The sequence below is a fragment of the Theropithecus gelada genome, chromosome 1 (assembly GCF_003255815.1).
Source record: "Theropithecus gelada isolate Dixy chromosome 1, Tgel_1.0, whole genome shotgun sequence".
NCBI classification, from domain to species: domain Eukaryota; kingdom Metazoa; phylum Chordata; class Mammalia; order Primates; family Cercopithecidae; genus Theropithecus; species Theropithecus gelada.
Window position 1 is genome coordinate 208,398,266 of NC_037668.1, and position 20,452 is coordinate 208,418,717.

General features: G+C 45.1%; 1 protein-coding gene and 1 non-coding gene across 3 annotated transcripts; one reads left to right on the forward strand and one right to left on the reverse strand.

Moving 5' to 3' along the window:
- The first annotated feature begins 4,469 nt into the window (after nt 1-4,469).
- LOC112615885 lies at nt 4,470-4,598 on the forward strand. Its single transcript, XR_003117498.1, has one exon. It is a non-coding gene; the product is annotated as a U8 small nucleolar RNA (small nucleolar RNA).
- Nucleotides 4,599-15,199: 10,601 nt separating this feature from the next.
- IRF2BP2 (interferon regulatory factor 2 binding protein 2) lies at nt 15,200-20,446 on the reverse strand. Of its 2 annotated transcripts, none has more exons than XM_025387085.1 (2): nt 19,406-20,446; nt 15,200-18,780 (listed from the first exon to the last, which is right to left on the reverse strand). In XM_025387085.1, the coding sequence occupies exons 1-2, from the start codon at nt 20,403-20,405 to the stop codon at nt 18,065-18,067; spliced, it is 1,716 nt and encodes a 571-aa protein (XP_025242870.1). In that variant the 5' UTR covers nt 20,406-20,446; the 3' UTR covers nt 15,200-18,064. The 2 variants fall into 2 exon arrangements, with proteins under 2 accessions (XP_025242870.1, XP_025242861.1); XM_025387076.1 differs by having other exon boundaries at nt 19,358-20,446.
- Nucleotides 20,447-20,452: the final 6 nt, after the last annotated feature.

Below are 20,452 nucleotides of genomic sequence, written 5' to 3' on the forward strand. Positions count from 1 at the left end.
AGTGTTTCTTAGAGGAAGTTACGAGGATTAAATGACCCGACAGAGGCAAAACAGCTTTGTAAACCATAAGGCATTTTATTCAGAGTCAACAGGATGGCTTTTTCCCCTCGCACAATTTAGAATTATGTACCTGTTGAGATAGCAACGCCCTCGTTTAATCCCAGCAATGCTTGGTTCCCAAATGCCTCTCTCACTCGCCCGGAGTGATACTGGAGCCACAAAAACCTCAGCTGTTTTTTTTGTTTTTGTTTTTGTTTTTGTTTTTGTTTTTGTTTTTGTTTCTCATAGTCTTCCTCAGTTCCAACGTGGTACGCAGGTACCTGGCGTGTGTCTGCTTAGACAGTGGATGGCCCTTGTTCAAAGACTGATGGGAACACCTAGTGTAGGAAGCGGCGCCCGGGCCGCCCACACCAACAGGCCGCGCGCTCCCGTCTCACTGTGCGCGAGGAACCGGTGTGCTTTTCCGTGAGGCTGCATCGCCCTCCCTCCCTTGGCTTTCTGGGTGACATGCCTGTGCCAGAGACTGCAGTGGCAGAACAGTAAAGAGGGAAGAGGCCTAGACAGAGGACGGGGTGGAGGAGGCATTTTACAACTTGTTAAGATGTGAGTCTTCCCACCTCAGCTGTTGGTTTTTTAAACAAAAACAAACTACAGATCAAAATCTCAAAGACAACCCCCTCTTCTGGGCTGCCCCAGCTTGTCTCTAAGCCACCTTCCTCCTTCGTTCTTTGTCCCTGCCAAGCCACTAATCAGAACAGCGTGAATCATGCACCTCAGCTCTGGGTGGCTCCCAGCAACACCCCAAATCCCACAGTTGTAAAGCCAGCTGCTAGGAGTTTAATCCTGTTGAGGTGAGCGCTGCCTCAGGATCAGAGGGAGGAGCAAACAGATCAGGGACAAGCGCATCTGAAGTGAGCACAAGTCCACCAGCCACAACCCCACTCCGCCATGATGTACTGATACTGCTCTGGTATCCACGCAGGGAGCACTCTTCTTTCCAGGCAGCCCTGCTTTGGAGGCTGATGTGGAGTGCTAAGTTCATCTCCCAGCATCTAGTCCATTCCTCAGCCACTCTGCAGCAACCATTTATTGTGGTGGGACTGATCCTATTCCCAATCGCAGGGAAAGACTCCTAACTAGATGCCAGTCAGGGAAATCCCATCTCCTTGCCCTGGGATTGGTTAGGGAATGGGCAGACCTGAGCCAATCAGAGCAGAGTTTTTCCTTGCCCACTATGATGATGTTGAGACTGAGCCAATCAGAGGGAAGCTTGGGACTTGTTCTGGAAGGAATGCTCTGCCCTCTTTCCTCTTGGATGTGAGAGAAAGTGCATCATCTTGTAAGCAGGAGGGAAGGCTGCCTGAAGATAGTATCAACACAGCGAAGGCACAGATACGAGAATCAGAGAGAGAAGCTGCTTAAACCTTAAGCAAGTCAGAGCCAGGGCCTACCTGACTGTAGATTTTATTAGTTTCCAGAGCCATTAAGTTCCTAAAGTTTAAGCCTATTTGAGTAGGATTTTCTGTGATTTTGCCCTTGAAAGCATCACAACGGGTAGAGGCATCATCATCTGGTGAGGCCAAGGGAGAAGGAAAAGGAAACTTGGAAAATGGCCGTGATGGTTAATGCTATGTGTCAACTTGGCTAGGCTATGTGCCCGGTTGGCCAAACACCAGTCTAGATGTTTCCTTGAAAGTATTTTAAAATGTGAGTAATATTTAGATCAGTAGACTTCAAGTAAAGCAAATTACCTTCCATAATGTAGATGGGCCTCATCCAATCAACTGAAGACCTTAAAAACAAAGACTGAGGTTTCCCAAAGAGAAGGAACAGGACCTCAAGTTTACAGCATAAATGTCCTGCTTGAGTTTCTAGCCTGCAGATTTCAGACTGAGGACTACAGCATGAACTCCACAACAAAATTCCAGCATGCTGGTCTGCTCTACAGATGTTAGGCTTTCCAGCCTCCACAATCACATCAGCCAATTCCTTCAACTCGGTCTCTCTCTTTCTCTATCCTATTGGTTCTGTTTATTAGTCAGGTTCTGGAGAGCCCTGACTTATAAGTCAGTGACACCAAACTTGTTTACTAAGAAGGGACAGGCACTGGTTCAACTGATTTGGTGGCAAAATCTGATTTGGGAGATGATGGGCCGGGATGAGGTGCAGCATCCTAAGCTCCAAGAGTCTCAGACACAGTCCAGAAAATGGTCGGCATCATGGAGCCCAATATGAGGTAGGAGAGACCCAACAGGAAGGCACGGTATGGTGACAGAGAACCTGGACAGAACGCCAGCCCCTAGGAGATGCTGGGAAGAAAACCAGGCAAGCAGCAGAATCCTCTTCACTGCACTGGGGCTTATGGTAGATCTCCAGTCCTAGAAGAGACCTAAGGTTGTGGGGACAGGGCAACCAAACAGAGCTTAGTCATGGGCCAAGGCACAGTCCTGTCCCATGGACTTGCCCAATATGGGCCCAGAGAGGGAAGAAGTAGCTGAGAGGTGTGATCTAGGGGCCTGGAGCCACCTAGAAGCCTTTCCTAAGGACAATAGCCCTGGGGCAGGGAAGGAAACCCAGGGAGCCCCATGGGAACTCAGAGTTACAAGATGATCTTGAGACTGGGAGAGGCCCCTCAAAAGTCCACTTCATGCTTGGGTCAGCCTGGGGACTGGGGCGGATGTGAGCCTTCACGGTGGGACCTGGGAGCCCAAAGCAAAGGAGTTTCAGTGTCTCTTTCTGTGCGAACCCCTCCCCCTTGCTGCCTCTCTCCTGGCAGAGTGACTGTATCTGCCCCTATGGTGTCTTATAAATGCATTTATTATGGCTCAAGGAAGACAAAGCAGGTAGGCCATAGCTCCCACCTTAGCAATCTTACATTGAATCCTGGCCACACATTGAAATGAGACACTCATTTGTATAGGCCCCCAATTAGTAGCGGAGGTATTTCCAATCTCTGTCAGATATGCCCAAAGGAACCAGCCTCCTTCTGTTTTTATATTCAGACTTGAATATAGTGGCCTTCCTATGGGAACTAAAGTAAAGGGCAGCTAGCCTGGCAGGTCTTCCCAGCTTTGCTAGGAGGAAGGTTATGGTATCCTCTGGTGCCTTTGACCTCCTGGCTCCTACTGTGGACCTCATGGCAAATTTGAGCAGAGCATTTCTGCAAGGCAGTGCAGAAACGTGACCCAGTGACTTATAACTGCACCAAAAGCCATGAGAACCACCTCACAGAAAAGGCGGCGTCCTCAGGACGAGCTTAGGATTTGGAAGAATTGTATTCGATACATATTTCAGGTGGTCAGAGAAGAGTTCATCAGTAGTCTTGATATTTGTAAAAATGTTGTGTAAGAAAAGCAGATTCCCAACTTCATCACTAAAGCAAAGTTCGGGTAGAAAATCCCAAGTTAGGCAATAAAAGTCAGCATTTTCATGTTACTTAAGAGTTTGCAGAGCATTTTCATGCTCATGATTCTATAATATAAGCATTAGTGTTCCCTCCATAGCTAGGGTGTGAGGAGTGATAAATACATTTAGTTAATTTAGCATAAAACTGACCTTTGTCCTTGCTGCTAGGGAGAGACAGAACCAAAACTAAAGCAGCCTTAAAATTCTCCAAACCAACCTCTCTCTGGCTCCTAGAACATGGTGTCCTTTCTTGCTTCTCTTCCCCACAGCCAAAAAGGGACCAGAGCTCCCCACAGTGGGGCTTGTAGGAGCCTGAACAGAGCACAGGCATGCAGACTTGCAACTGAAGACTTAGAGCAGAGTCTGCAGAGCATGAGCAGGACAAAGGACCAGCAATCTATTACCTCTGAAAGTGGTGGGGATGGGTTTCACTGAGTAGGGATCTGGAGAGGGGTCTCAGAAGCTTGAGGGTGTTAAATAAGCATTTAAAGAAGATTGGCCAGGCGCTGTGGTTCACACCTGTAATCCCAGCACTTCGGGAGGCTGAGGCAGGTGGACTGCTTGAGTTCAGGAGTTCGAGACCAGCCTGGGCAACATGGCGAAACTCCATCTCTACTAAAAATACAAAACTTAGCTGGGTGTGGTGGCATGTGCCTATGGTCCCAGCTACTCAGGAGGCTGAGGCTGGAGAATCGCTTAAACCCAGGAGGTGGAGGTTGCTGAGCCATGATCATGCCACTGCACTCCAGCCTGGGCAACAGAGTGAGTCTCCATCTGGTTAAAAAAAAAAAAGCATACTGTCAGAGGAACTCTATCCACAGAAGACCTGAGTGGGAAGGCTGTGTGAGAGGAAGAGCAGGTGAGGTTAAGTCACCCTCCCAGAACTCTGATGCTTCCTGCTTTGGGATAAATAATAAGACCTCACATATATGAAATCACAGACTCAAGGAGACTTTGCACATTGCGTCATTTAACCCTCGCAATGAATTTAAGAAACAGGTACTATTATTATTCCCATCCTACAGATGAGGAGACAGGTTTAGAGACATCAAAGAACTTACCCATTGTCAGGTGGGGTAATCCTTACCTCTGTTTGGAGGACAATATTAGGACATGATGATTGGAGTCACATGATATGATTAATATCTGCTGCATAATCAGGACTCACAACACCCTGATTGCTCCTATCTGACTCTTCCTGACAATCTCTTAAAGAACAAAACGTATTTCCAAGGACACACAGCTAGCTATGGTGGAGCTGGGATTTGAAGGCAGTCCTGCCTTTAACCATGACACTGTCCTATGTCCACTTAGAATCTTTCAAAAAAAAAAGAACTGCTGCTAACATGCTCCTAAGAGCACCCAAGGAGCTGCTAAGTGAGTCTTGCCCTCCCCCTACCGCCCTCTGTCTCCTCCCATGCCAAAAGATGGAAGACCACAGTGACTGATCAGATGGCAGCAGCACCCGCCTGTGACCCAGCAATCAGAACCAAGTCCCACCACTGCTGCAGGCTCAGCCTGAGCAAAGCGGTCACCATCCTATGCCACAAGGAGAACTGCTTCCTGCCTACTTCCTCCTGCTTTATCTTAAATCCCCCGAAACTCTGCACCTGTAAAAGCATCTCAAGACACATCACCCTTCTGATTGGGACTCTGATGTGGTTAGTTACCATATGCCCTCTGACTGCTTCTTTCTGGTTTTTTTGATCCAGGTCTGTCTGTGTGGACCCTGTGTCCTGGCTGAACAGCATTTGTGGGGTCCCTGTGCTTGCTCAGCATCCCAAAGCCCCTCCTAGTCCTCTGAGCTCTGCTCTTCCTCTATCCTGTCTGGTCAACCCCACTTCATGGCTGCTACCCTCAGCATTCTCTCCCAAGGTAGGCTGATTGGGTTTCTATTGTATCTTATAAATACATTGTTATGGCTCTTTTCTTATTTTCTATTACTTTTCACCATATTTCCCTTGTTGAGGTTAGAAACTAAATTTATTCCTTTAACAAATATTTATAGCACACATGATCATGACAGGTGGCTGTACTAGTCTGTTCTCTCCTTGCTACAAAGAACCACCTGAGACAGGATAATTTATAAAGAAAAGAGGTTTAATTGGCTCACAGTTCTGCAGGCTGTACAGGCAGCATGGCTGGGGAGGCCTCAGGAAACTTAGAATCACAGCAGAAGGCAAAGAGGAAGCAGGCATGTCTTACGTGGTAGGAGCATGAGGAAGAGAGATACAAGGGGGAGGTGCTACACACTTTCAAACAACCAGATCTCGTGAACTTTATCACGAGAACAGCAAGGGGGATGGTGCTAAACCATCGGAAACCATCCCCCATGATCCAATCACCTCCCACCAGGCCGCACATCCAACACTGGGAATTACAATTCAACATGAGATTTAGGTGGGGACACAGAGCCATACCATATCAGTAGGGGTCACTTTGCCTTTCCTCACAGAGTTTACACTCTATGGCAGCAGTCCCCAACCTTTTTGGCACCAGGGACTGGTTTCATGGAAGACAGTGTCTCCATGGACCTGATAGGGAAGGGGTTAATGGTTTGGGGATGAAACTGTTCCACCTCAGCTCATCAGGCATTAGATTCTCATAAGGAGTGTGCAACCCAGATCCTTTGCATGTGCAGTTCACAATAGGGTTCATGCTTCTATGAGAATCTAATGCCGTGGCTGATCTGACAGGAGGTGGAGCTCAGGAGGTAATGCTCGCTCACCCGCCACTGACCTCCTGCTGTATGGCCTGGTTCCTAACAGGCCATGGACCCATATGGGGCTGCGCCCTGGGGATTGGGGATCCCTGCTCTACCGCATGCAGGGCCTAGGATCTGGGGAGAAAAAAACTTATAAATTAGTAAATAATACATAACATCTGATGAGGCAAAGTACTAGGAAGAAAAATAAAAGAGGAACAGAGACTATAGAATGTGAAGTAGCTTAGCATGGATAATTTAATATAGTGCATAAAATATATTATGGTAGCTGAATAATGGCCCCCCAAGATGTCTCTGTTCTAATCTTCTGAACCTGTGAATATATGAAGTCACATGGTAAAAGGGACTTTGCAGATGTAATTAAATTCACCATTTTGAGATGAGATTATCCTAGAACTGCTTAGCTGGGCCCCATATAATTACAGATCCTCGTAAGGAGGCAGGAAGAGCAGTGATGATGGAAGCAGGAAGCTGAGTGATGCAAGGAAGGGACCACAAGCTCAGGAATGCGGGTGGCCTCTAGAAGCTGAAAAGGCAAGGAAGTGGCATCTCCCCTGAAGCCTCCCAAGGAAACCAGCCCTGCCGACATCTTAATTTTAGATCATGGCATCCAGAACTGTAAGATAATCATTTGGTGTACTTTTAATCAATAAGTTTGTGGGATGTTGTTATAGGAGCAAGAGGATGCTAATAGAGCGTGGTCAGGGAAGATCAGGGGACTGATCAGGGAAGATCACTGAACAGGGGACATTGGCATAGAGACCTGAAGGAAATGAGGGAATGCATACATCTATGCATACATCTGAGGGAAGAGCATTCCAAGCAGAGAAGAGCAAATGCGAAGGCCATGAGGTGGGAGCATGCTTAGCAAGGTCAAGGAATACCAGGAAGCTGGCGTGGCTGGCATGAACAAGGACAGGAGCCATGTCTGGGAGGTAGCATGGCCTTGATGGACATTGTAAAGACTTTGGATTTGACTCTGAAGGAGACAGAAAGGCACCAAAAGGTTTTGAGCAAAGGAGAAACAAGATCAGATGAATATTTTTAAGGTTTATTCTGGCTGTTGAACTGAGAATAAGTTGCAGAGGACAAGGAGAAACTGGAAGGACGGTCTGGAAGACTCTGCAACACCCTAGACAAGAGATGATGGCGGCGTCTAGTAAGGAGTGAGATGTGGTCAGATTCTGAATACATTTTGAAGGTAGAGCCAAGAGGATTTGCTGATAGACTGGGTGGAGAGTGGCTGAGAAAAAAATCCAAGTCAAAGACCACTCTAAGGTCGGTCTATGGCTCAAATAACTAGAAGATGGAACTGCCATTTTATAAAACGGGAAAGACTGGAAGGAGACTGTGGTGCGGTGGTGTGGGGAGGGTGGGAGGGAGATCAGAAGTTCAACTTCGGACGTATAAATGAGAGATGTCAATTAGATATTCAAGCGAACAACTGGGTAGGTAGCTGGATATACAAGGCTGGCACTCAAGGATGAAGGTCTAGGCTAGAGAAATAAAACTGAAAGTCAGCATATAATGTTATTTCAAAACCATAAGTCTGGATGAGATTGCAGGGAGTAAGTGTAGACAGAGAGAGGGAAAGAAAAACTATCTGAGGACTAAGCTTAGGGGCACTCCAAGTGAGATAATGAGGAAGCAGTGAAAGAACAGCCAGTGAGGTGGCAGAATGAAGAAAGTGGTTTCTGGAAGCAAACTGAACATACTGTTTCTTAATACCTTTATATTTAAGGTCAGAGAGAGGTGGAGCTGGAAGTCAAGAATAAGCAGTCTGACCCCAGAGGTCATGTTATTTACCATGAGATGTATGTGTAGAGTGAAAGAGTAAGTGAACCAATGAACGAATAAGTGAATGAATGAATGGCTATGACCAGATGTTGGTTCCTTCATGTAATTTTTCCTCTCCAGTCTCTCAACTCTTGCACATGCCATCTTTTCCTTTTCAATTTATTTGTTTATTTAACAATAAATATTGTTATTTATTTTAAAGTGTTTGTAGACATGGTGTCTCACTATGTTGCCCAGGCTGGTCTCAAGTGATCCTCCCACCTTGGCCTTCCAAAGTGCTAGGATTACAGGTGCGAACCACCATGTCCAGTGTCTTTTCCTTCTTAACTGCTTACAATTCATCTTGTTCATGAAGAGTTTCAACCTAATTCCATCCATGTCCTCAACCCCTCAGCAAACATGGCCTAGATGAAAGATCTCTGGCTTGGTCTGGTCATTGCTTGAGACTCAGCTCAGCCAGTATTTGTTACTGAGACCTTGAATCAGTTCCTTCCAGTGCTACACATTTGTGGTGACAAACCCAACTCTTCATGACCTCTGAAGACTTACTCATGAATCCAGTGGCTCCTGTGTAAAGAAATATGATTTACAAGAAAATTAAAGGATTTTTTTTTCACAAACACGTTTTTATCAAGGTCAAAATCCAATGAAGATGCTCTTATTTCCCATTATACATCATTTTTATTGATTCCTTATTTAAATAAATCTTAACAAAAATGAAATATGTTCAAACATATTTTCAACCCACTCACCCCCAGCTGCTACCAGTCACACAAATACCATCCTCACTTTTAAAGTCATAAATGGAGTGAGGTAGACCATTTTGGTGGTTCATAGGCAGGCTGAGCTTTGAGTAAATGAATCTGAGCATAGGGTGTTTCATATTCTTTCTTTGTGATAGTTTAATTTTAGTTCCAATAAAACTGTACATCCTCCAAGGTGATGATAACTTCAGGAATCTTCTGGTACTGCGATTGAAACCCAGTGAGTACTCTAGGTACAAGATTCTGGCCTGAGACAATGCATTTTCTGTGATGACAGCAGGGGGAGCCCCTTCTCTCCAGTGTTTCAAAGCGATTTGCTATTATTCTGTTTAATATAATAACTGAAAGTCTCTATTTTGGGTGGTAGGCACTCACTGTGCCAATCACCTAATGATGCCCTGTATGACAGCACCTTCTCATGTCTCATTGATAAATGAAAAACCAGAAACCTGTCACAGAGGTTACCTCATTTGATATTTTAGCCCCCTTTGAGTCAAGTACAACATATATATACATATATACACACACACATATATACACACACACATGTATATGTGTGTATATATACATGTCTATGTATATACATACGTGTGGATATATATGTGTGTGTATATATTTTTTTTTAGATGGAGTCTCGCTTTGTCGCCCAGGATGGAGTGCAGTGTGGCGATCTCAGCTCATTGCAACCTTCGCTTCCCAGATTCAGGAGATTCTCTTGCCTCAGCCTCCCAAGTAGCTGGGATTACAGGCATGCACCATGGCGCCCAGCTAATTTTTGTATATTTAGTAGAGACAGGGTTTCAGTATGTTGGCCAGGCTGGTCTCAAACTCCCGACCTCAGGTGATCCGCCCGCCTCGGCCTCCCAAAGTCTTGCAATTACAGGCGTAAGCCACTGTGCCTGGGCTGTATTGTTTTTAATAATTGCAAAACAGACACAAAACTTAACTGAATTACCTGAGATGACTGCACAAGGCCCAAGAACATCTGGAGATTTCCTGACCTTTATTCTAGTGGTTTTATCTGGGGGCAGAACTGGACAATTCTGAGGTGTTTTCAGAGAACCCTGAATTTGCATCTCTCAGCATAGTTTCCTCTCAAAGGTCTTTGTGAAGGAGCAGAGCCACTGAAATTGCATTGCTGCTGTGTCAAGACAGTCACAGGAAAAGAGCAAGAATAATTTCCTAGGAATTGCATTTCAACCCGAAAAAGCTTCCAGATTCCTCAGTAACATATATAAAGAGTAGACTGTATTGCACGATTTCCATCTCAAGCTTCTAAATGGTTTTTGTGCCTATTATCTAGAAAGAAAAATATGTTGGTGAAGGAAGTCTTTGGGGTAGGGTTGTGTCTAGGAATTCACAAGCCTGAAGCAAGGCTTTATTTTTTTTAGCCTCCTATCCATTCACCCGTTCATTCACTTTTAAACAAAACTATTATACAATACTTAATCCACAATCTAGTTGCTACTTCTGGTAGCCAGCACCCTGCCCCCCCTCCCCAACTCCAAAGGTGGTGATGGAGAAACAGTTTAATGTCAGTTTTTAAAGTGACAGGGGTCATGTTGTTCATTTTTTGAGAAAATACTGCAGAGTATTAAAGGGAATAATTAATACAAATCAGCAGTAAACTAATTCGGTAGAACCTCAGTGCACAACAATGCTATGATCAAAGAAAAATTTTTTTCTTAAAATTTAAATAAAAGTTTCTTGATGGAAAGTAAACTGATTCCAGGCAGTCAGTTGTTACAGTACTCTGGGCAGTTCCCATAGGGGCATGTCCTGAGGTTTGCTTAATAAATACATTTTTATTAGCATGCACCATCCATTAGTGCTAACACAGATGCTTCTTAAACATGCGTGTTTACTTCACCAGCACGGAACATTTGGCTTATTATAGCTACAGCCAAAAAAAAAAAAAAAAAAAAAGGCAGCATCATGATTTCCAAAAAGGGAGTGACATTTGATTTGGGGCAGCTCTTGTCATGCGCCATCTCCAACTTGGAAAATCCACCCAGTACAGCCCGGCCAGTCGAGGACCCTTGCAGGCGGCAGCCAGGGCTGCTGCTGACGCGCGTTTGATCTTTTCTGGGCCACCGAGGGCTCGCCACACCCCTGCTCTGGCGCGCACGTTCCTCGCTCGGCCTCGCCCAGCAGGAGCCAGACCTTTTACTTTATTTGGTTCACCACGCGGTCTCCGCTCCAAAGAGCGCGCCGGCGGCGGCGCACGCGGGCCCTCGCGCGCACTCGCACATTCTTCCCCGGGAACGCGGGTGAGGGGCGCGGGGAGGTGGCCGGGCCCGGGCCGCGGTAGCTCTAATTATAGCCCGGCAGCTGGCGCGCGGGCTCGGCCTGGCGCTCGGAGCCAGGACAGGGCGGCGGGGCGGGGAGAGGCGCACAGGGCCGTTTCCCGTTTCCGGGCCCGCGCCCCGCCCCGTCCCGTCCCGTCCTGTCCCATCGGGTCCAGTCCCGCCCCGCCCGGGGTCGCGGGGTTCCACGTGCGCAGAGCCGGGCGCGCGGAGACTGCGCTGCTCCAGCCCGGGAAAAGTTCTAGAATAGAGGCGCGGCGCAAGTCAGGGGGCCGCCTTGGAAACCACGAGCAGCAAGGGCTCCTCGTGGGCTCCAGGCTGTTGGAGAGTGAGGGAGCCTCCTCCCCTTTCTTTCCGGTGGAGTAAACAGGGCTTGCCAGGGCTGGATTCTTTCTTCCATTTAAAAAGTGCCATTCTGAACAGCGATACAAAGTGAAAAAATAAATTTTTAAAAAAAGAAAGGAAAAGCTACAATTTGACCACTCTGACCAGCCTCCTTGTTCCAACTGGCCTCTTGATTTGTATAAAGATGATGGGATCTGGCGGCCCCTTTGATGCATGAGTTGCACGCTGGGCATAATGAACTTATTGTGCGAAAGCACTTTGGACTTCGGACTGTGTTCCTATGTCAGAATTTTACTGTGGTTTGTAAGATAAACTGGAAGGAAACAAACTCGTAGTTAACTCTTGTCAATACGTGTCTTGAACCAAGCAAAGTGACATTTCCTACCTGTGGCTTTGACTTTAAGCTGCACAAAAGGTAGGAGCTAGCCTCTCAGCTGTTCAGAGCCTAGAATGAGATGCCTGCTTAGTAGGTGTTAAATAATAACAGCAACAACCCATATGGTGCTTATTAGGAGAATAGTATTACAAAACTTCTCTAATGACTGTGACCCTCCTGTGAAATTCTGATTTCAATTGTATATGGGGTACAATAAATCTTTATCTTTTATCACCAGAAAAGCTAATTGAACTGCTGTTTGCAGGCAGAAATAACAAAATGGGGGTAATGGGCTCTCAGCCTGGACTAAGGCTCTCAACAGCTTTTTTCTGTTTTGCAGCTCACACATATAGTCGGCTCAGGCAGACGGCCCAAGCCAAGCCTGTGCCAAAGAAATGCTCATTTAGTCTGACCCAGACAATCTCTACTCCCACATGTCACTTCTCTGCAGAACTCTTACTAGTATGGCAAATACTTTAAAAATCATACAATAAAGCAAAAGCTCAGTAATTTGAGGTTCACTTTTAATAAACTCTTTCCATGCATTAAAATAAATTGAGGTCCTTAGCTCTGGCGAAATGTTGTTTCTGGGTTTTTAATTCCACCCCCCTACCCCACCCGCCCCAGACATAAATAGCCACATACGCAATTCAAAGTACTCTATTTGAACTAGTATAGGAAAGATGTTTTCTATAATATTGCAGATAAATTTGCAATGACTTAAATATTTATCTGCTAAAGTTGCTGAGTGCCTCCACAACAAAACCGAACTCATTTTTGGTGCATGATGGGCATCTGAATGTTACCTGATGGTGATGATATACTTAGAAATACTAATTGCTAAGTAAAAGTGGTAAGTGATGTGATCTACAGATTATGTAACGTAGTTCATTTCCCCCAAAATGTAAACTATATTTAGAAATATTCAAATGTGACATTATTACCCTATACAGGATGTCTTATCTCAGCATCAAGGGCGTCTGCAGAGCTGCTGGAGGAGGCTCTTTGGATTACGCAATCTAACTTCTGAAAGCCCATTCAAAGGATGAGAGCAACCGGTGCGTTGAAGCTCTCAATTTAAACTAGGAATCCTGTAGTCTAGTCTCTAGACTTATCTGACCTAGGCAGAAATCATCTCCCAGAGGCTTTTCATGGCTGATTCTGTGATTGAAGATTTATTATTCCATGTTTTGAGTTAGTGTGAGTCATACAGTGCTATTCTATTTTCCAAATAAATGTTTGTCTTACAGAAGAAACTTTATACCATTTTAATAGGGTTGTTTTACAAGGAAATTTTACTCAGTTAGTTTTTGGATTAAAAATAAAAGAACAGCTTTTAAGATACTATGTCTAAATGATTCTCAATAATGATCTGTGGTATAGTTACTTTTTGCCCTAAAATACCTTTTCTGTGGGTTGTATGGATTGTTTTATGTTGCGCCAGGCAGATGTGCACAATTTTCTGATAAAAACCAGTATAAACACAGACTTTGTATTCTATAATCTTTTAAAGAGGCAAGTTACACTCCATATCAACAAATCAGAGAGCTGTTTCCAATCAAGCATTTTAGGTTAAGTTGTATTGACACGGGGAGGGAGCAGATGACACAGTAATGAGTTAAAACAATGTTCACTGTTAAATTAGGTATCAATTAATGTAATAACTAGGGGTAGTGTGGGTATCCCTGACAAATTATGGATTTATCTGAGGATTAATGGAGGAATCCACAGATAATCCATAAATCTACTCATTTTCTAGCTAACCTCTTAACGAGTAATTTATAAATTGTCTATTGGTGTGCCTTTTAAGTTACAGTGAGGGGTTCACACATATTAAGGAAAATGCAGGCTGTCAACAGAAACAGCCAACAAGAGATCTAGATAGTTTGTAATCTGGAAAGTCACACCTGTAATTTTTATTTGATTGTAGTACTATTGCTGTCAGAGGCCTAACCAGTGGCACTGAAAGAGTTAAAACAGTCCCCACCCCCACCCCCGATTTCTAGAACCCCAGATGATAAATTGGGTAAATATGTATTCCATTCATTGGTGCATCTGACCTTGGTCTGTGACAGAGGAAAGGCGTGTCTTCTCATACTGTTCCCTACGAACAAAAGGCAAGCAAATGAGGGTGACTCAGGACTTCTCATGGCCTACACACAACTGAACATTTTTCTGAATGATTCCACGTATACACTTAGGAATCAGGAAGAGAAACATTTTACTCTTCACTAACCAAATAAAACCATCTATAAATCATATGCAAAACAACTTTGAGTAAAGAGGGACTTAAAAGTCTAGGAATTAAAAAAGGATTTCCATAGTTTCCTTTTAACTCTCCCTCAACTCCCCTTTGGGGAATAAACAAAGACATCTGCCACATCAAGAGTCCGGTTTGTTTTCTTAACTGAAAACGAAATGCAGTCATTAAAGTGTATCTTTGGGAAGAGGTTTTGAAATGTTGAAAATTACTTCTACAAGCTGCACTATTTTCAATTTCATTAAAAATAAAATTTAGCACTTTTGTTTAAAAAAACTGAAGTTCATCCTATTTCTTTTAACTAGTTATTACATGAAAAATTGTTTATTATTATCTGTAACTTGCTAAGAATATGGTTTCTTGAAAATGACCTTAATAGCCTACTAATAATGAAAAACTATTAAAATATATATAGTGATGGGCCCCCCTCCTAGTCACTGGACCACCCCTAGTGTAAATATATTCAAGTACACATTCACTGTTGCTGTTTAATTTAAAACATATAGTAGTAACTCTATGTATATCCTAGCCTCAAACTCTTTATAAAAAGTTTCACAACTTCCTTTCATAGAGAAGTCTGCCAAGCCGTTAATCAATAAAAAGAGTAAAAGCTGCAACATCTAGGAAATGTCTTACTATGTGAGAGTAGCCAGTAAAATGTGTCTCCGTGCTTTCTACCTTTTATCTCTATTTATAAATTTAGGTTTCAGGATATCAATAAAGCTCATACATGGATTTGGCTTTTTTCATTCCTAAGCTTTCCAAAGTATAAGGCTTTGCTTTTTTTTTTTTTTTTTTTTTTAAATCCCTTTTGTCTTTAGTGCATTTCCTATGGCCCAAGGTAGCTGTTTTATTCCAAAGCTTTCCAAAGAGCAGCTCCAGGTCTTGACAGTCTTTTCAGTGTCGTCACTATCTTCTCCTTCCAATCTACTATTGCAGAATGGTTGGTTCTGCTGCTAGTTGAAAAATAAACAAATGCTTTCTAGCTGTACTTTGTTCAGCTCTTTCATCTGTGTCCCCTATCCAGTTGCCCTTTCCCCAGTCCCTGGCACTTCTTTTTTATACCATCAGTTGCCTTTTTGTTCCATGTCTTTTATCTCCTGAAGTTCAGGCAAACCCCAACCCCAAACCCGCACATCCTTTAGTCACATTACCATTAGTGATTAAAACAATAGCCATTCTAAGCTTGCTTTAGAAAATTAAAAAAGGCCTCAGAAAATGTTCAGTGCTCCCAATTTTATTTTTATTTAATGCTAAAAGTTAAAGAAAAAAAGATACTGTAAATCTGACAAATGACAGAATTCAGGTGATATTTCCATAGCGTGATTTTAAAATATAATAATGTTGATATCTGAGATTACACTCACTTCAGTTGACATGAGTTTCATCATATATAGAAAAAGTATCACCTTCAACTTAAAAAAAGTAAAGGTTAAAAGGTGGCACACTTTTAAAATACTTGGTGGCCAAGGGAAGGTATATAGTAAAAGTTGTAAACCATGTGTATGTTCTCATAACTTTAAATGTGAGGCCACATAAAAGACAGTACATCTGTTAAATTCTATAAATTGTTAAAGCAAAAAAGGGAAAGCTTCAACACCCCATCCCCTTATATTTTGAGTATTAAAAGCATAGCTGAAATATTAGGATTTGAAATCTGATACTGCCCATGTACAGTAAGTAGCTTTCTGACATTTTTATCCAGCTGTGGAGAATCTCTGCACTGTCATCAGGTACAACAAAAGATCAAACCCACATCCCAATGTTAACTTTTTAACTTAAAAGAATGCCAGAAAACCCAGATCAACACTTTCCAGCTATGAGCCTTCCACAAAGGCCACCCAAGGGCCAGTCAGACTCGTGCAGCTCTTATTTCTTAATAGTAGTAACCACAATACACAGCTCTTTAAAGCTGTTCATATTCTTCCCCCATTAAACACCAGTACAGAGAAACCACAGGTTGCCCTTTCCACAGCTGGACAGACTTATCCAAAACAGCAGGATGGTTCTCTATTAATCTTTTTGGAACGTGTATCTGTATTAAGATTGCAAAACATACAGATAGCTACCAAATTAGGTCAAATGACTGATGAAGTTGTAACATCTATGAGGTCAAATTCCAGTTATAATAAAGTGCCTAGATACACATTTATACAACAGATCATAATAGCTGATTTCTTTACAAATGTCTTTATGGGCATGTAAAATTGACTCTGCATTTCTGCATGTGTGCATTCACATAAGAGAGACCAGTCTGAACTGAGTCATATATACTCCAATTTGAAAAAAAAAAGTGTAACAACTGGTTAATCATGCAAGTCTGTTTGTAATATAACAATGACTGGTAACATGAATTCTTGCACAGTAGTAATAATAGGTGCACTCATTAAAAACACTATGAAAAAATACTGTATTTGGTGCAGTATCTGATTTTCAAGTGTTAGTAACTTGACCATTAAAAAATATTTTGAACAATTTAAAAAGGAAAGACAAACATATAGCTAAAAAAGAATCCAAAGTTGGTAAAAATCTGTATTTTCAAATGAAAATAGAAGCTAGGCTGTGAATCATACACATAAATTCTAGACCTTGAAGCCATAATTCAGCCTAATTATAAGGCCAAGTTACAAACACCTGAACATAAGGATTTAAAAGTGTTCCTGTCAATGTTAAATCGTAACAGCACAAAAGAAAAACCAGTATCACTGTGAGACAACTATTTCTAATAACTGATGATTTATTGGTTTTAAAAAAATCATTTTACTGATGCAAAATAGTGATCAAAAGAAATTAGTTTACAAAAAGACTTCTAAAAATATTTTGAGAGGTGGGGCCTATTATATAAAACCCTTAATTTCTTTAATTTCCACTAGTTTATCATTTTTTTTCCAGAACAGTATTATTCACTTGGTATTTCAAACACATGTAAGAAGGAAATTACAGGTTTCCTCCACCCACATTTGGGCTGTCACTGATATGCCCAAGGGCAGTCCTGGCAGCACCACGCGGCTGTTACTGTCATTGTACCATACTGTATTCAGCACTCACTAGAAACAGGGTATAGGTGATAGTATCAACAGCAATAGCACTACAGGTAAATGATAAACAAAACAGAAACAAAACCAATCCCACAATCTCCAAGTTCACCTGGACTGTAACTTCTCTTGCAACTCTTTCAAAATAAAGGACAACAGCAACAACAAACAGACCTCTAGGGTGTTTAAAAAGATGAAGTGGCGCTGCAGAGCTGGGCGCTGCTCAAAGATGGCAGTGCCATCTTGTACACACCACCATCCATTATAACCGCCTTCCATCACTGGAATTGTGTCTTATGTAACCAACTAGCATGCAGCATTGTAATCTTACAACTGATCACGTGGACAGTGAACAGCGGTCAACTTTGTCTTTAAAAAAAAAAAAAACAAAAAAACCCCAAAAGACCACACAATCCTGAAAATTTCCCAGCAGCACTCTCAGTCATCAGTTATCTCAGGAACTGAACTTTTGAACAAAACAGAGATTCAAAATCTACTTTCCTACTCCTCTGAGGACAATGCTTCAGGGTAAACTGGTATTTCCCAGTGGCATGCCCACTTGACAACATGCCCGTTCACTCATTTCCTTTCCTTCTCCACCACTTGGCCTCCGGCCTGAGAAAGGGGCCAGCAATAAGGAATGACAGACAGTAAGGCAATCTTACAATGTCAGAAAATGTATTTGGCTTTTTTTTTCTTTTTAAAATAAGTGCATACAAATACAGCTAGAAGCATTTCTGATTTGCCAAGTGCTCTAAAAAAGCAGCGCAAGTCACAGCCTACATAGAACGGTAACTGTCACCAGGATAATAAAGCACAAAGATATGCTAATAACGTTAACAAAAGAAAAAAATGCCTTTATAAGTACATACCTTTTGTCGTCAAAAAAAAATATAGAAACACAATGTATTCAAAAAAAATCAAAATTATACAGCCATGTTTATGAAGTCTACATTTCCCTTGTCTTGGATATATATATATATGGAGATATATATACAATTCAAGCAGTTTTAATTAAGGGTAATCATTGGGTTTTTCTGAAACCGGAAAGTCATGAGTCTCTCTCTTTTTTCACTTTCACATCTCCAGCAAGGATGGTTGCAATTTCCCCTTGCATAAAGGCCCAGGGGACATTGGAGCCCACAAGAGGGCATTTTTCCCCACTGGGACAATAGACCTCTCCACTAGCTCCCTGCTGTTTGATGCTTTGTCTGGAGCAAGGGAAGCAGAACTTGTGCGAAGGGACGGACGGGCACTGCACAAAATGGGTGTCCTCCAGCCGCTCGTGGCAGAGGGTGCAGCACAGCGGGGCACTGGCTGCCAGAGAGGAGTCCGGGAGGCTGGCAGGGTGCACTGGCTCCAGTCCTCCTGTGTTGCCTGCTCCCTGGCCCCCCACCTCTCTGGGGCCCAGCCTTCTTTGGTTCATAGAGGACGGAGAGGGCGGACTGTTGCTATTCCTCCTGGTAGTGGAGTGAACCTGGTTGGCATCTTTTGAGGCATGACTGCCCCCTGCATTGTCTGCTACTAAGATCAGGGCTGCCATGGGGGACTGGCCATTCTGGGCCGCTTCAGGCGGTGTGGTCCGGTTGGAATGAGGTGAGGCAGTGGGTGGTGGCGGAGACACAAAAGAGGATGTAGGAGTCATGGGGATCTTGAGCCCTTCTGTGGATGTGGACAACCACGGCTGGGCCTCTCCATTGATCTTAGGGGGCCCGACTTCACCTTCTGGTTCTGGAGAGGGCTTCCTTTTCCTTGCTGTTCTTGCAACTGGAAACACAAAGAAATAAAAGGAAAAAGGAAACATAAATGGCGGTGCACTGAAAGGGATCCTTCCCTTCCTAACCAGAAACAAAACTCGTTACAGAATTCCTCCTCTCTAAAAGCACAGACGGAAAATACTCATACGAGTTTCAGGTGCACATACATGCAACTTGAAACATTTAGGCGTGTGGGGTTCTGAGGCAGTAGACTGAAAATGGCAGGCTTGTAACTGCCTGTTTTTACACATGCACAAAAGTACCCTAGTTTGCACTGGGCATGTGACTACTAACGTCCCCCAATAGGTTAAAAGGTGACTGGTGCCCTCATGCTCCCATCCAAGAATGTGCTGGGAAAGGAAAACCCCGTGTCAGAGCGTATCAGCCCAGTCTGACTCATCTCTGTTATGCTGCTTCAGCACATGAACACGTTGCCACTAAGCACTGGTTCCGCCTCAGGCAGATCAGGAAGTGGGGTGTTTGTTGTTTCTGAGCTGGGGTAAAATGGTGAATCGAAAGAACCACCCCTCCTCTGCTCTCCGTCCCCTTTTCTCCCCTAGACCCCCTCACTTCACAGCCGCCCCTACCTGCTTTAGACCCGTTGGCCCCGTTGGCCTCGAAACCCAACAACCTGCCTGCAGTCAGGGCCGGCTCCTTCTTAAACTTGCTCTCGAAGGGCCCCGAGTGGCCGTGCTGGTGCAGCGCCAGCAGCGTGTCGCGCACGGTCTTGGGCCTGTTGACCCAGTCCTGCTCTCCAGACCCGCGGCTCTTGCCCGCACCTTCCGCGCTCAGCTCGGCGGCCCCGGCCGCGGTGGACAGGCTGTCCGCCGGGCCCCGGTGCGCAGGCGGCGGCGGTTGCTTCTCCTTGGCTGCCGCCTCGCGCTGCTCGTGCTCCACGGCCGCGCTGCTCGACACGGATGCCGGCCGCTTGTGGGCGCCCAGGTCGGTGGGCTGCGCGGAGCCCAGGCTGGCGGCCGCGGTTCCGGACACCGCGGCTAAGGAGGCGGCAGCGCGGCCGCCGAGGCCGAGCGCGGTGGGCAGCGGCGTGGCCGAGCCATTCATGAGCGGCACCAGGGTGGGCGGCACGGCGTGGCCGCGCCGCGGGTTCGGGCTCTGGCGATTCAACTCGGGAGGCTCCTCTAGCTTGGAGAAGCCGTTGGGCACCAAGATGCCGTTCACGGGCGGCGGCTGCGGCGTCGGCGGCTGGGCCAGGCTCGCGGCCGGACGACTGCCGCCGAAGTCAGAGCCGAGGCGCGGGGGCCGCTCGGCCGCGGCCGCCAGGGGGTAGCGTTCCAGGGCCTGCGGCGCGCGCGGGGCCGCCTCGGGGCCGCCGTGGCCGAGCTGCTGCTGCTGCTGCAAGAGGATGTCCTTGGCCGAGAGCGGCGGCGGCTTGGCGGCGGCCGGGGCCGCGGCACCGGGCGGGGAGCGACCCTCCGGGAAGCAGCCGTGCGCCCGCTTGAGCTGCCGCGCTGTCTCGATGACGAACTCGACGCGGTCGGCGCCCTCGTAGTTGACGCAGCCGCGGCACACAGGTTCGGTGAAGTCCCAGATCATGGCCCAGGGCATGCGGGGCAGATCACACAGGTAGCACGACTGCCGCCGGGACGCGGCCGCCACCGCCACCGCCGCGGCCATGTCCGAGGAGCCCGCGGCGCCGCAGGAGGAGGAGGAGGAGGAGGAGG

What these genes read in the sequence shown, in the direction of transcription:
- IRF2BP2 (XM_025387076.1), bottom strand. Translation starts at nt 20,405, where the DNA reads ATGGCCGCGGCGGTGGCGGTGGCGGCCGCGTCCCGGCGGCAGTCGTGC. An exon ending in GGCCAACGGGTCTAAAGCAG is followed by an intron (nt 18,781 to 19,357) that starts GTAGGGGCGGCT and finishes TTGTGTTTCCAG; the next exon opens with TTGCAAGAACAGCAAGGAAA.